Source organism: Galeopterus variegatus, unplaced genomic scaffold (genome assembly GCF_000696425.1).
Source record: "Galeopterus variegatus unplaced genomic scaffold, G_variegatus-3.0.2 Scaffold1473, whole genome shotgun sequence".
Lineage (NCBI taxonomy): Eukaryota > Metazoa > Chordata > Mammalia > Dermoptera > Cynocephalidae > Galeopterus > Galeopterus variegatus.
Window position 1 is genome coordinate 239,558 of NW_007727584.1, and position 16,415 is coordinate 255,972.

At 35.7% G+C, this 16,415-nt stretch overlaps 1 protein-coding gene across 1 annotated transcript in view; it reads left to right on the top strand.

Moving 5' to 3' along the window:
- The window catches only part of LOC103594074 (UV radiation resistance-associated gene protein), a gene marked incomplete at its 3' end in the record, with an annotated part of 302,923 nt that overhangs the window by 157,864 nt on the left and 128,644 nt on the right, over positions 1 to 16,415 (top strand). Inside the window, exon 8 of the mRNA XM_008577262.1 lies at positions 12,785 to 12,911. Within this exon, the coding sequence (XP_008575484.1) occupies positions 12,785 to 12,911 (127 nt within the window). The remainder of the gene's footprint in view (positions 1 to 12,784; positions 12,912 to 16,415) is intronic.

A 16,415-nucleotide genomic window follows, 5' to 3' on the forward strand; every position in this document is an offset into this window, starting at 1 on the left:
ATCTACATATATTATTTGGAATTTTTTGTGAAGAAGATTTGTTCCTTCTCCCCGTTTACTTATTTATTCAATCATTTATTTATTAGTATGGACGGATGTATATGTATATTATACTTTGGGTTATAATCCAGTGCTGTGTTTTTTATTTTTTTACCCAACTTGTGAATTTGGCCATTGAGAGATCTTTCAAGTTGGCTCTTGTGTTTCTTTTTTTTAAAGATGACCGGTAAGGGGATCTCAACCCTTGACTTGGTGTTGTCAGCACCACGCTCAGCCAGTGAGCTAACCGGCCATCCCTATATAGGATCTGAACCCGTGGCCTTGGTATTATCAGCACCGCACTCTACCGAGTGAGCCACGGGCCGGCCTGGCTCTTGTGTTTTTTTGATATGCCCCATCTCTTTTTTGTTTCTTTTTTAAAGTACTTCTGTACTCTCTGGTACTGTGTGACCCAGGCTCGTCTTGTACTTTCCCTGTTCCAGCCCCAGAATCAGCCATTTCTCCAAGGAGCCCTGTTCCTTTCACTGGGTAATGGTATTTAGAAACAAGATCTGGGCAGTGAATGTGCTTGTTACTTACTACTGGTTTGTAACTGTTTCTAGGCCCTCTCAGTGGACAGAGCTTAGCATACACATGCATACATATGCATCTGTCTCTACATATATTAAAATAAACAAGTTCATACAGTGTTTTCAACTCCAATACCACAAGGTTCATTCTAGCTTCCCCCTCACTTTATTTACTTATAGTATATTTTTCTGATAGTGAGAAACCTGGCTCTCGTTATCTATAATTTATTTATTTGTTTGTTCAGTCCTGGTGTACATGTAAAGTAGTTTCAGATTTCTTTTCTCATTTTTGATTGTGATTTTGTCTTCTGTCTTATTTTGGGGTTGTGTGAGAGAGAGAGTATGTGTGTTTGTGTGTTTCTGTACAAGTCCTTTTTCTTATGTGTGTGTTGGTAATATTTTCTTCTGGTCTGTGGTTTAACTTTTTGTGTTCTTAGTGATGTTTTCTCAAGAGCAAAAGTTTTTAAATTTGATGAAATCTAATTTTACTTTATTATACTTTAACTTTTTATGTTCATGCTTTTCAAGTTCTGTATAAGAAATCTTTGCCTAACCCAATGTCACAGGAGTTTTTTCCTGTGTTTTGTTCTAGCAGTTTTATAGCTTTGGGCTTTACATTTAGATCCATGATCCATTTCAAGTTAATTTTTTGTACAAGGTGAAGTAAGGGTAAATTTTTTTTTCTCTGTATGGATATCCATTTGATTTAGCATCATATGTTGAACAGCCTTTCTTCTCCCCATTTAATTGCCTTGACACATTTGTCTAAAATCAATTGACCATATATGTATGTGTACATGTATTTCTGGATTCCCGATTCTGTTCCATTGATCTAAATGTCTGTCTTTCACCAATATCAAACTGTCTTATTATTGTAGATTCATTGTCTTAAAACCAGATGGGGTGAGTCTTCCAACTTTTTTTTTTTTTAATTCCTTTGTTTTTTTCTAGGTTCTTTGTTTTTCCAAGTGAATTTTAGAATCAGTTTGTCAATTACTACAAAAAAAAAAAAAACCTGCTTGAATTTTGATAAGGATTTGTAGATAAAACTATGCAGAACTGCCATCTTAGTGATATGAAGTCCTTTAGTCCATGAACATGGCATATATCTCTTTTATTATTTAGAACTTTCTTTAATTTGCTCCATAGTGTCTTAAGGCTTTCACCATAGAGATTGTGGACGTCTTTTGTCAGAGTTATTCCTACGTGTTTTATGGGAGTGTTTGGGGGAGGAGGGATTGTTGCAAATGGAATTATTTTTGAATTTTTATTTTCCATTTGTTTGCTGGTAGTATATAAGAATGTAATTAATTTTAATTTACTGATCTTGTATCTTGCAGTCTTCTTATATTAGTTATGGTTGGTATTTTGTACATTGCTTGGGATTTTCTTTGTAAACAGTCATATCTGCAAATTTGGACAGTTTTATGCCCTCTGTTTAATTTTTCAGCCTTATTTCAATACTAGTACATCCAGTACGATGTTGAAAGAAAGTGGTAAAAACGTGAACCTTTGCCTTATTCCTGGTTTAAGAGAAAAACAATTCATCCTTCCATTAAATATAATGTTAGCAATACCCTTTATTGATTTTAGGAAGTTCTCCCTTATTCCTAATTTCTGAGTTTTTAGTCATGAATGGATGTTGAATTTTGTCAAATGGTTTTTCTACATCTATTGAAATGAGCATATCATTTTTTCCTTTAATTTGTTAATATGGTGAGCTACATTGATATAGTTTCAAATGTTTAACATTGCATTTCTGAAATAAACACGAATTGATTACACTATGTAATCCCTTTTGTATCTTGTTGTATTTGGTCTGGTGATAGTTTAAGGATTTTTGTACCTATATTTATTAGAGATATTGGGATGCAGTGTTTTAAAATATTTATCAGAGTTTGGTATTAGGATTATGGTAGCTTGGTAAAATTAGTTGGGCAGTGTTCCTTTTTTCTTGTTTTGTTGCCCAGAAGCAGAAGTCTCTTGGATCTTTTAAATATTTTCTAGTTCTGCTGAGATTCCATATCTTTTTATTCATTATGAGAACAGTCTACTTTTTGTCTCAGCATATTTATTAGAGTGACTTTAAAGTATTTTTCTGATAATTCTAACATCTGGGTCATTTTGAGGTCGGCATATGTTGGTTGTCTCTTCCTCAGACAATGAGTCACATTTTCCTGACTCTTCATATATTGGGTGATATTGCATAGTGTCCTGGACATTGTGAATGTAATTTGGTGGAATCTCTGGATTTTGTTACTTTGCTCCAAAGAATGTTGATGTTTTTATTTTAACAGGTAGTTAATTTGGTTAGGTTCCAACTGTCATGTCTGCAACGGACATTGGCTCAGATTTCAGTTTAGTTCTTTTACCATTAGGTACAAGCTACTTTCTGTTTGCTTCATGCATGTGAGGCTTAGGATTTAGTCAGAGACTTAGACTGAATTTAAACAGAATTTGGGGTTCCTTCCATTATGGCAGCCTTGGTTGTCTGACCTCTTTCCCCTGGTTCCTCCAGTGGGAAAGGACAGTTTATGTTGGAGTTTGCAGCCACTATTAGGGCAAAGCCACAGAAAAGGGGAAATTCTCTCTGTGTGTTAGTTGCTTATACCAAGTTCTGACTTCCCTTCAAAATAAGAGGGTACAGGGCCAGCCCGTGGCTCACTTGGGAGAGTGTGGTGCTGAAAGCACCAAGGCTGTGGGTTCGGATCCCTATATAGGTATGGCTGGTTCGCTCACAAGGGTTAAGATCCCCTTACCGGTCGTCTTTTTAAATAGGAAAAAAAAAAAAAAAGAGGGTACTTCAGAAAGTTTGTGGGAGAATAGAATTAAAAGATGATACAAATCTTTCCATGAGCTTTTTGAAGTACCATTGTATGCCTGCCATTGATCAATCTCCAGAATCCTCAAGTAATAGCTTTATGTATTTTATCCAGAATCTATAGCTGTTTTTTATGGGAGGACCAGTTTGTTAGGTGCTCATTCTCCTATACTAGAAGCAGAACTCCTATACATTATTATACATATTTTGCTTTATCTCCCTATCTAGATCTGGGTCTAGGCCTGATATTGCCACTGAGTCTACGTAATTAATGGATTGAATGAAATATTTTCTGAGGAAATCTTTTTTTTTTGGTGGTTGACCAGATGTAAGTGCAATAGAAACAACCTACAAATGACATTTAAAAGAAAATTTGTTAATTTTTAGAACAACTGCTGTAATTCTAGAACTTTTTTTTCAGGTTGTTAATTATTTCCAATTTTGGGGTGGAGGGAACTACTGTAGATGAATATAACATATACCCTCAGCCATCAATTCTCAAACTTTTTGGTCTCAAGACCTCTTTACACTCTTAAAAATTGTGATAGTATCAAAGAACTTAGGGTGTATCTGTTGATATTTATAGTATTAGAAATTAAATCTGAGACATTTAAAAAATATTAATTTCCTAATTCTTTTTAACATGCCAATAATAAACCCATCACGTTAATGTCTTTAGGAAAAATAATTTTTTTTTCCTTTTTGTCTTTTTTTTTTTTTTACTGACCGGCAACGGGATCGCAACCCTCAGTGTTGCGCCCGCACCGCGCTCAGCCAGTGAGCGGGAACCGGTCTCCACATGGGATCCGAACCCTCGGCGGGAGCGCCGCCGTGCTCCCAAGCAGCGCACTCTCCAGTGCGCCACCGGGCCGGCCCTGAAAAATAATTTTCTAAACAGAAAATTTTAGAGTTGCATTGCTTTAAATTTTTGTGAATTTTTAAGTTCTATTAAGCTAATGTCTAGCTTTATAAAAGACACCTGAATTCTCACGTCTACTTCTGCAGTAAACCTGTTGCAATATCTCAAATCTGATAGACTCTGGTGTACTCCACTATACACTTATGAGGAAGTGAGAGTGAAAAAGAGACATAACAGCTTAGTGTTATTATGAAAAAATTTTTTTTTATCTCATAGACTCTGAAAAGGTCTCAGAAACCCTCATGATACCCTAGACCATTCTTTAAGAACTTTTGCCTAAGGCTTTATGATATATAAGATCTATATGACCTATAAGAAAATATTTGTTTCCATTATTATTATTTACAGATTAGTCTGTCATTCTGAAATAAATGTTTAACATTGCCCATGGTTTTTTTTTTCTTTTTTTTGTAAAAACCCATAAATAGGAAAGTGTATGCATATAGATAAATGTATCTGTGATTTTCAGTTAATTTACAGTGTTGTATAAAAACACCAAAATCCAATTAAAAGTGGTCCATTGAAGATAAATATATGACATTATGGAGTAAACAGATAAATACAACACTGAAACCCATTAGAAGATACTTATAGAACACTGTGATCTTTGAGCAGCTTGTCTTTGATGCATTAGAAAGGAAGCAGAACCAGATCCCACATGGGCAGGGTTTGTTTACTTATCAGAAATTAGAGCCAAGAATTTTGGTTTTGAATGACTTGAAATATTTCTGTAAATGGGCCAGTTTCTGCACATGAACCATAACACAAAACACTATATACACGCCTTCCTGTATTAGCTTAGTATTAGATTAATTTGTAACCTTAGTTCTTTGAGTCTAGAAAACATCCCAATTTGAGTGTGTAACCTAGGATAGAACAGTTTAACCCTCTAGCCAGGCATATCTCTGTGTTCTCTGAAGAGTTGGTTTTCTTTTTCTCTATTTTTCTTTTTCTGCCCAGGTAGAACTCAATTTATATATTTTGTAGAAAAATTCAAGTTAAGGAAATTGAACACCTAGCTCTTTGTGGAAAAAGATTGTTTCTTAAGACTTATTTTTTTCCTCAGTGATGTAAGAACACCTAGGCTTCCTGATAACATTATTGGATTGTTAAAGAAAACCCCAATTTTTTCCTGGTTCCTTTCTTTCATGATAAGCAACCTCATAGACTTTTTCCCCAATTTTTTTTTTTTTTTTTTTTTTGTCTTTTTCCGTGTCCGGCAACGGATCGCAATCCTCAGTGTTGCCCCCGCACCGGACCGGGGACCGGCAACGGGATCGCAACCCTCGGTGTTGCTCCCGCGCCTCGCTCAGCCAGTGAGCGGGAACCGGTCTGTATGTGGGATCTGAACCCTCGGGCGGGAGCGCCGCCGCGCTTCCCAAGCGGCGCACTTATTCAGTGCGCCACCAGGCCGGCCCTTCCCCAATTTTTAAATTGCAAAATACACATAACATAAAACTTAACGATCTCAATCATTTTTAAATGTACAATTCAGTGGTATTAATTACATTTATAATGTTGTACAACCATCACCACTACCCATCTCCAAAACTCTCTTTGTCTGGTAAAACTGAAACTCTGTACCCATTAAACACTAACTCCCCTTTCCCCACTACTCCTAGCCCATGGAAACCACTTACTTTCTGTATGTATGATTTTGACTACTCTAAGTATCTCATATACATGAAATCATATAGTATATGTCTTTTTATGACTGCTTATTTCACTTAGCAGAGTGTCCTCAAGGTTCATCCATGTCGTAGCATATTGTAGAATTTCCTTTTTAAGGGCTGAATAATATTCCATTATTTGTATATACCTCATTTTGCTTATCCATTCATCTATTGATAGACATTTGGGTTGCTTCCATGCTTTAGAACCTCACTGATTTTTGGTCTTTGTTTTTACCGTGGGTTGGCAGGGCAAAATGGCTTTTTCCAGTAGACCTAGATTCTTAAAAAGCAGAGAGCATTTCTCATTCATCTAGAAGCATGTAGTAGGTCCTTTGTAAATGTTGGCTTTGTTAAGAAAAATTGCTTTAGGAACATTCTTTGTAAAGGCTTATTTCATAGACTTTTTGAGTCAAATATAATACCGATTATTGGAAATAAGCTTTTCTGCTTGTTTTTTGGCTTGAATGCCTAATGAATGATCATGCCATCTGTTTTGAATCAGTATTTCAGGGATGAGGAAGAATGCACTTTGGGTGAGAAATGATTGCTGTCAAGTACTTTCAACACAACTGCCAAAAATCATTTTTCATGCCCATTGTTTCAAAAAGGCCATGTCATAATGCATCTCACTGAGTTGTCAAGGCTTCCTCATTGTCTATGAATCAAATCGAGATACTGACTTTTTCCTTTTAAAGTTTTCTTTTTTTTTTTCGTGTCCGGCAACGGATCGCAACCCTCAGTGTCGCGCCAGTACCGGACCGGGACCGGCAACGGGATCGCAACCCTCCGTGTTGCGCCCACACCTCGCTCAGCCAGTGAGTGGGAACCGGTCTGCATGTGGGGTCCGAACCCTCGGTGGGAGCGCCGCCGCGCTCCCAAGCGGCTCACTGTAGCAGTGCGCCACCGGGCCGGCCCCTCCTTCTAAAGTTTTCTACCAGCCATACCTGCCAGCAGCAAAAAAAAAAATTAAAATTTTCCACCAGCTTATCCCAGGTCTTGGTAATGTATTAATTAAGTAATGGATTTTTTTTTTTTAAGTTACAATTTTAATTAGCTACTATATACCTTTGGAAGTAAATAAATACTCACCAGGTATAGCCAAACTGCTCTTTGGTTAAAATTTATGTCATGGAAAATTAAGAAAGTATATTATTAACATATTCGATAACAAGTAGGAAAGAAGAACATATACATTCACAGTGCAGTAATTGTGTGTATACGCATGCATGTTATATGTTCACCGTGGGAGAGGGCTTCAGATTTGTATCTGGAGGTAGATTCGAGCAAGGTATTTAGAGAAAAAAGGAGTCTGAGGAAAGTTTAAACCATGGTGTACTATAGATTTAAGTTGGAAATATTTATACAGAAAGATAAGTTAACAAACTTGACAAATTTAATCATATCTCTGGCTGGGAAGGTGTGTCAGAGATTTTGTTTTCATTAATGAACTTTCAGAAAAATTGACTTTTTGTGTCCATTTCTATGACTTTCAAAAATAAACTTTTTAAAAGGAAGTTTTAGGTTTATAGAAAAATTGTACAGGAAGTACAAAGAGTTCCCATATACGCTGCCTCCAATTTCTTTAACCTCTTGTACTATGGTGGTACATTTGTTACGATTGATAAATCAATACACTGTTGTTAACTAAAGTCCATAGTTTACATTAGGGTTCATTCTTTGTGTTATACAGTTCTATGAGTTTTGACAAATGCGTTATTTCATGCATCCACCTTTAAAGTATCATACAGAATAGTTTCCCTACCCTAAAAATCCATGTGCTCAACCTATTAATCCCTTTTTTCCTCCCCCTGAACCCCTGGCAGCCACTGGTCTTTTTACTGTCTCCATAGTTTTTACTTTTCCGGAATGTCACATAGTGGGAATCGTATGTATGTTGCTTTTTCAGACCGACTTCTTTCACTTAGCAATATGCAGTTAAGGCTTCTCCTGTCTTTTCATAGATTGATAGTTCATTTCTTTTTATCACTGAATAATACTCCATTGTATGTGTTAATCTCTGTTGACCTATTGTAGTACATCTTGGTTGTTTCCAAGTTTTGGCAATTATGAATAAAGTTTCTGTAGACATTTGTGTGTAGGTTTTTGAGTGGACATATAAATTTTCAACTCATCCAGGTTAATATCTAAGAACGTAATTACTGGATAGTATAGTAAGCCTATGTTTAGCTTTATAAGAAACTGCCAGACTGTCTTCCAAAGTGGCTGTATATGTACCATTTTCCATTCCCACCAGCGAAGAATGAGAATTCCTTTTGCTCCATATCCTTGTCAGCATTTGGTGTTATCAGAGTTTTGGATTTTAGTTATTCTAATAGGTGTGTAGTTGTATCTCATTGTTGTTTTAATTTGCTAGTCCATGATGACCTATTATGTTGAGCATCATTTCATATGCTTATTTGCCATCTACATATCTTCTTTGGTGAGCTGTGTTTAGATCTTTGTTCCATTTTTTAATTGGGTTGTTTTCTTTTTGTTGAGTTTTAAGAATTCTTTGTATATTTTGAATGCCAGTTCTTTATCAGCTCTGTGTTTTGTGAAGATTTTTTCCCAGTCTGTTCCTTGTCTTTTCATTATCTTTTGCAGAGAAGTTTTTAATTTTAATGAAATCCAACTTATCAATTTCCTCTTTCATGGATCTTGCTTCGGGTGTTATATCTTGAAAAGTCTTCTCCAAACCCAAAGTTGCCTAGAATTTCTCCTGTGTTATCTTCTAAGAGTTGAATAATTTTTTTATTTCACATTTAGGTCTGTGGTCCATTTTGAGTTAATTTTTGGAAAGGTTTAGTCTATATCTAGATTTCTTTCTCTTTTTTTTTGCACATGACTGTCCAGTGATTTCAAATGATTTCAGTATCATTAGGTGAAAAGACTACCCTTTCTCCACTGAATTGCTTTTGTTTCTTTGTCAAAGATCATTTGATTATATCTGTGTGGGTCTATTCCTGGGCGCTCTATTCTGTTTCATTGATCTATTTATCTGCTCTTTTACCCACATCACAGCTGTAGTTTTACATTAAGTGTTGACGTTGGGTACCGTCAGTCCTCTGACTTTGTTCCTCTCCTTCAATGTTGTGTTGGCTATTCTGGGTCTTTTGCCTTTATGTAAATGTTAGAATCAGTTTGTTGACATTAACAAAATATCTTGCTGGAATTTTTATTGGGATTTTAGGAAATCTATTGATCAACCTGGGAAAAACTGATGTCTTAATAATATTAAGTCTTCCTATCGACGAATATGGACTGCTTCTCCATTTATTTGGATCTTCTTTGATTTCTTTCATTGGAGTTTTGTAGTTTTCTTCATATAGATCTTGTATGTATTTTGTTAGATTTATACCTAAGTATTTAATTTTTTATGCTAATATATATATATATTTTTTTTTAAAGATGACTGGTAAGGGGATCTTAACCCTTGACTTGGTGTTGTCAGCACCACGCTCACCCAGTGAGCAAACCGGCCATCCCTATATGGGATCCGAACCCATGGCCTTGGCGTTATCAGCACCGTACTCTCCCGAGTGAGCCACAGGCCGGCCCTTTTTATGCTAATATAAAGCGTTATGTTTTTAATTTCAAATTACAGTGTTCATTGCTGTTACATAGGAAAATAACTGACTTTTATATACATTAAACCCGTATGCTGCAACCTTGCCATAATTGCTAATTAGTTCCAGAAGTTTTTGTTTGTTTGTTTTGGTTTGGGTTTTTTGGTCAATTCTTTGGAATTTTCTACATAGACAAACATACCATCTGCAAACAAAGCCAGTTTTATTTTTTCTTTCCTAGTCTGTATAGCCTTTTCTCCCTTTTCTTGTTTTACAGCATTAGCTAGGACTTCAAGTGCAACTGTGTTGAATGGGTGTGGTAAAAGGTGATGGTCTTGTATTGGTCTCAAACTTAGGAGGAAAACATCTAGTTTCTCACCATTAAGTATGATGTTAGCTGTAGGTTATTTGGTAGATATTCTTTACCAGTTGAGGAAGTTCCCCTCTATTCCTAGTTTGCTGAAAATTTTTATTGTGAATGGGTGTTGGATTTTGTCACATGCTTTTTGTCTATTGATATGATGATATGAATTTTCTTCTGTAGCCTGTTGATGTAATGAATTATATTAATTGCTTTTTGAATGTCAAACCAGCCTTGCATACCTGGAATAAATCCCATTTGGCTGTGGTGTATATTTCTGCTTATACATTGTTGGATTCGATTTGCTTGTATTTTGTGATGTCTTTGTCTGGTTTTCATGTTGAGGTGATGCCGTCTTCATAGAATGAGTTAGGACATGTTGCCTCTGCTTCTTATTTCTGGAAGAGATTTTTTTTTTTCCTTTTTGTCTTTTTTACTGACCGGTAACGGGATCGCAACCCTCAGTGTCGCGCCCGTACCGGGGACCGGCAATGGGATCGCAACCCTCGGTGTCGCGCCCACACCGTGCTCAGCCAGTGAGTGGGAACCGGTCTCCACATGGGATCCGAACCCTGGGCGGGAGCGCCGCCATGCTCCCAAGCAGCGCACTCTCCAGTGCGCCACCTGGCCGGCCCATGGAAGAGATTTTAATGAACTGATATTGCTGCTTATTTAAATATTTTGGTAGAATTCACCAGTAAACCACCTAGGCCTGGGATTTTTTTGTTTTGGGGTGTTATTAATTATCGATTTAATTTCTTAATACATATAGGCCTATTCATATTATGTATTTCTGCTAGTGTGAGTTTTGGTAGATTGTCTTTCAAGGAATTGGTCTGCTTCATCCAAGTTATCAAATTCGTGGGCATGGTGTTGTTTATAGTATTCTTTAAATGTCTATGGGATTAGTTGTGATGGGTCTTCTTTCATTCATCATATTAGCAATTTTTGTCTTACCCCTTTTTTTCTTAGTTAGCTTAGCTACAGTTTTATCAATTTCACTGAACTTTTCAAAGAACCAGTTGTTTTATTTTTGATGGCTGGCTGGTATGGGGATTCAAACCCTTGACCTAGGTGGTCAACATCATGCTTTTACCAACTGAGCTAACCAGCCAGCCCAGTTTTTACTTTCATTCATTTTCTCTATAGGATTTATTCTTTTTGGCATTCAGTAGCTTCTTGAATATGTAGATTTATTTCTTTTGCCTAATTAGCCAAGTTTTAAGCCATTATTTCTTCAAATACTTTTTTAGTGTTTCACTCTTTCTCCTTTTTTTCTGGTGATAACACAAAGGTTAGCTCTTTTGGTATAGTTCCACAAGTCCCTGAGGCCCTGTTTATTTATTTATTTATTTTCAGTCTATTTGTTGTTTAAATTGGGCAAAAAGTTTCTATTGTTCTATCTTTTCTTTATCTGATTTTTTTGCTGAGACTTTCTACATTTTCATTTGTTTCAAGCATATTCTTACTTGCTCTTGAAGCATTTTTATAATGGCTGCTTTCAGATTTTTGTCAAATAATTATGACATATCTACCATCTCAATGTTGGCATCTAATGATTGTCCTTTTTCATTTACTTTGACATCTTCCTGACTCTTAGCATGATGAGAGATTTTCAATTGAAATTTGGACGTTTTGGGTATTATGTTATGGGTCTCTGGATCTTATTTAAACCTTCTGTTTTAGTTGGCTTCCTTTGACTCTTCCCAGGTAGGGCAAGGAAAAGATGCCATGTCATTACCTCCAGATGAGTGTAGAAGTCCAGATTCCCCATGTAACCTCCATTGACACCTGAGTGGGAGGGAAAAGAGCTTGTTAATGCTGGCCAGGAGTGGGAGTTCTGGCTCCCCACTAGGCCTCCACTGATACCTTCTTAACTGGCAGGAGTACAAGTGCCTCGTTACTGCTTTCCACAAGGCTTCCACTGGTATCACATGGAGAAGGGCGGCCCGATAGTGCTGTGTAGTAGTGAAAATTCTGACTTTCCACTAAGCTTCCTCTGATACCCCATCAGGGAGGAAGAGAATTATCTTGTTACTGCCAGGTGAGTGGTAAAAGTCCAGTAGTGTCCGCTGATGCTACAAGGGGCTTGGCTGATTATTGCCTAGCAGGGATGAAAGCCCCAGGTTCGTACTTGGCCTTCTCTGATATGAGCAGGGAGGTAGATCTTTGAAAGAATGGAAATCTACGTTTTGTTTCTATGTATTGGCCTGTTCTAGATAGTTTATATAAATGGAGTTATACAGTATGTGGCCTTTTTAAACTAGCTTCTTTAACTTAGAATAATGTTTTCAATGTTTATCTATGTTGTAGCATGTGTCAGTACTTAACTTCCTTTTATTGCAAAATTATATTTGATTACATGGATATACCACATTTTATTTATCCACTCATCAGTTGATGGACATTTGGGTTGTTTATACTTTTTGGTTATTATAAATAATGCTGCTATAAACAATTGTTTTTGTGTGGACATGTTTTCAATTCTTTTGGCTATATACCCAGGAGTGGAATTGCTGGGTCATATGGTAACTCTATGTTTAACTTTTTGAGAATTCCATTTCTTTGTTATTGATAATTTTTTATCTTATTGTATTGTGATGTCAGGGAAGGGACATGAGATATTGTAGTGGCTTTTGGATCCTTAGGACTGTCCTCAGACTTAAGATTCATTTCTGTTCTTATTTTTTGCTTATTTCTATATTCTTTCCATTGAAATGATGGCCACTGATAATGAAGTTACTCATAAGATCCGTAGGTTTGATGAATATTAAAGTGCTTTAAACCATTATTTATTTTGAAACATTGTAGTGTTCAATTATTTATAGTCATGAGTTTTATATTCATTAATTTACCTGTGATTTTATCTATTTAGAAAAAAGAAAATGAATGCCTTCAGTTAAAAATTTTGGTGCTTCGAAATGAACTGGAAAGACAGAAGAAAGCTTTAGGACGGGAGGTTGCATTGTTGCATAAACAACAAATTGCATTACAGGACAAAGGTGAGTAGAAACACCACACAAATGGCCTAACCTCCACATTCAGTAGTTTTCCTTTCTGTTCTCCATAGGCTGAAATATCTTTGCATAAATATGCTGATAGAATTTTCTTTAATTTTTCAAGTATTTTTTAAAGTATTTTGAAGTCAGTATATACAGAAAAGTGTAAAAATCCATACATATGTGCAGCTTAAAATTTCAGTGTGAACAAGCCCATGTAAGCTGCATCTCAGTCAACAAATCGCATTACCAACACCCCAAAACCTCAGAAGCCTCCTCATGCCTCCTTCCACTTTACCACATATCCAGTCAGACCAACTACTACCCTGACTTATTAGACCAAATATTGATTTTGCCTAATTTTGAACTTATATAAATAGAATCATATATATGCATTTTGTGTGCTGGTTTTCGTTCAGCATTTTGTAGGTTAAGAGTCATCCTTAACTCTATGAAGTTGTGATTTGTTCATTCTTAATGCCAAATACCATTCCATTATATAAATATGAATTTATTTACTCTTGCTGTTGGTTTTGGTAATTTCCAGTTTGGGCCTATTAGGGTTAATGCTTTTATGAATGTTCTAATATGTGTTTCTTAATGAAGATTTTTATGTATTTCAGTTGGATAAAAATCTAGGAGTAGAATTACACACTCATAAGATGTACATATCTTCAGCTTTAGTAGATTGTTTCCAAAAGTTTTCCAAAATGATATGCCATTTTATCTCCCCTCCATCTGATAGTGCCCTTCTCCCACAGCTTTTTCTGCAGTTGTCTTTTTTACTTTTTCTTTTCTGGTGGTTATGTTGTAGTATCCCCTTGCAGTTTTAATTTTTATTTTCCTGAAGACTAATGAAAGTGAACATTGTTTCATGTTTCTTTGCTGAAATACACTCTTTGTGAAGTACCTCTTAAAGTCTTTTGCCCATTTTTTAAAAACTTTGGTTTGACTTTTTTTGGTAAGAGTTCTTTGTATATTATGGATATAGGTTCTTTGTTTAGCATGTGCATTAAAAATATATTCTCCCATTCTGTGGCTTGCTGTTTCACTCTTTAATGATACCTTTAAATGAACAGAAGTTCTGTTTGATCAGTCTTTTATATTTTAGGCATTTTGTGTCTAGTTTAAGAAATATGTGCCTACTTTAAGATCTTAAAGATATCCTTCTGGAGGGTTGCGATCCCCTTACCGGTCACGAAAAAGACAAAAAAAGATATTCTTCTATTTTTCTTTTAAACACTTTACTGTTTTACTTTTTACATTTATATTTGTAATTCATCTGGAACTGATTTTTGTTTATGATGTAAGGTAAGAGTAAAGATTTTTTTTTTCCATATAGATAGTTGACCCAGTACCATTAATTGAAGATCATCATCCTTTCTCCGTAGCACAGCAGTTTCACTTTTGTTTCACTTGTATCATAAATCAGATAACCATGTAGTTGTAAGTCTGTTAAGGACCCTCTGTTCTGTTCCATTGATCTATTTTTTATTCTTTTGCCATTATCTTACTGTTTCAGTTTTTCTCATGTTATAATAGGTCTTGATATCTGTTAAGGTTCCTTAGCTTAGTTGTTTTTCTTCAAGATTGCCTAGGTTATTTTTGTCCTTTTGCACTTTCATATGAATTTCTACACAGAAAATAAAACCTTGTTAGGATTTTGGTGGAATTACATTGAATATATTTATCATATAATTGGGAATAATAAATTTCTTTAGAATATAGAAACTTCCATCCCAAGAAAAATGGTATATGCCTTTGTTTATTAGATTTTCTTAACAAAACAATATTGAGATAAAATAATTGTTAGTGTATGGATCTTTCTCATGAATCATTGAATTTATTTCTGTTTTTTGATATTTTACAATACTGTTGTAAATATGTGTGTGTGTGTGTGTGTGTGTGTGTATTTTAATCGATAATGTTCCTTTATTCATTCCACAAACATTAACTGAGCATCTACTGTGAAAAGGAACATGTTCCAGACACCCCAGTAGTGAACAGAACAGACAAAAATCCCTGCCCTGGTGGAGGCTTCCCTTCATTTTTTATTTTATTTTATTTTATTTTGTCAATATACAATGTGGTTGTTTTTTGTGGCCAATTACTGAAACTGCCCTCCCTCCTCCCTTTCCCCCCTCCCTCCCAACAATGTCCTTTCTGTTTGCTTGTTGTATCAACTTCAAGGAATTGTAATTGTCGTGTCTTCTTCCCTCCCCCCACTCCCAGATTGCTTGTGTATTTATTTATTTATTTTTAGCTCCCACAAATAAGTGAGAACATGTGATATTTCTCTTTCTGTGCCTGACTTAATATAATTCTCTCTAGGTCCATCCATGTCATTGCAAATGGCAGTATTTCATTCTTTTTTATAGCAGAGTAGTATTCCATCATGTAGATATAGCACATTTTCCGTATCCACTCATCCGATGATGGACATTTGGGCTGGTTTCAACTCTTAGCTATGTAAAGAGTGCTGCAATGAACATTGGAGAACAAGTATACCTTTGACTTGATGATTTCCATTCCTCTGGGTATATTCCCAGCAGTGGGATAGCTGGGTCGTATGGTAGATCTATCTGCAATTGTTTGAGGAACCTCCATACCATTTTCCATAGAGGCTGCACCATTTTGCAGTCCCAACAACAATGCATGTGAGTTCCTTTTTCTCCACAACCTTGCCAGCATTTATCATTCACAGGCTTTTGGATATTAGCCATCCTAACTGGGGTGATATGGTATCTCAGTGTGGTTTTGATTTGTATTTGCCGAATGCTGAGTGATGTTAAGCTTTTTTTCATGTGTCTTTTGGCCATTCGTACATCTTCCTTTGAGAAATGCCTATTTAGCTCTTTTGCCCATTTTTAATTGGGTTACTTGTTTTTTGTGGTAAAGTTGTTTGAGTTCCTTGTATATTCTGGATATTAATCCTTTGTCAGATGTATATTTTGCAAATATTTTCTCCCACTTGTTGGTCTTTTAATTCTGTTAATTGTTTCCTTTGCTGTGCAGAAGCTTTTTAGTTTGATATAATCCCATTTGTTTATTTTTCCTTTGGTTGCCCTTGTTTTTGGGGTCATATTCATGAAGTCTGTGTCCAGTCCTACTACCTGAAGTGTTTCTTCTATGTTTTCTTTAATAAGTTTTATTGTGTCAGGGTGTATATTTAATTCTTTAATCCATTTTGAGTTGATTTTAGTATATGCTGAGAAGTATGGGTCTAGTTTCGTCCTCCTACATATTGATATCCAGTTATCCCAGCACCATTTGCTAAAGAGGCAGTCTCTTCCCCAGTGTATAGGCTTGGTGCCTTTGTCAAAGATTAGATGGCTGTAGGTGTGTGGGTTGATTTCTGGATTCTCTATTCTATTCCATTGATCAGTGTGTCTGTTTTTATGCCAGTACTACGCTGTTTTGGTTATTATAGCTTTGTAGTATAGTTTAAAGTCAGGTAGTGTTATGCCTCCAGCTTTATTTTTATTTATTTATTTATTTAGTCCTTTT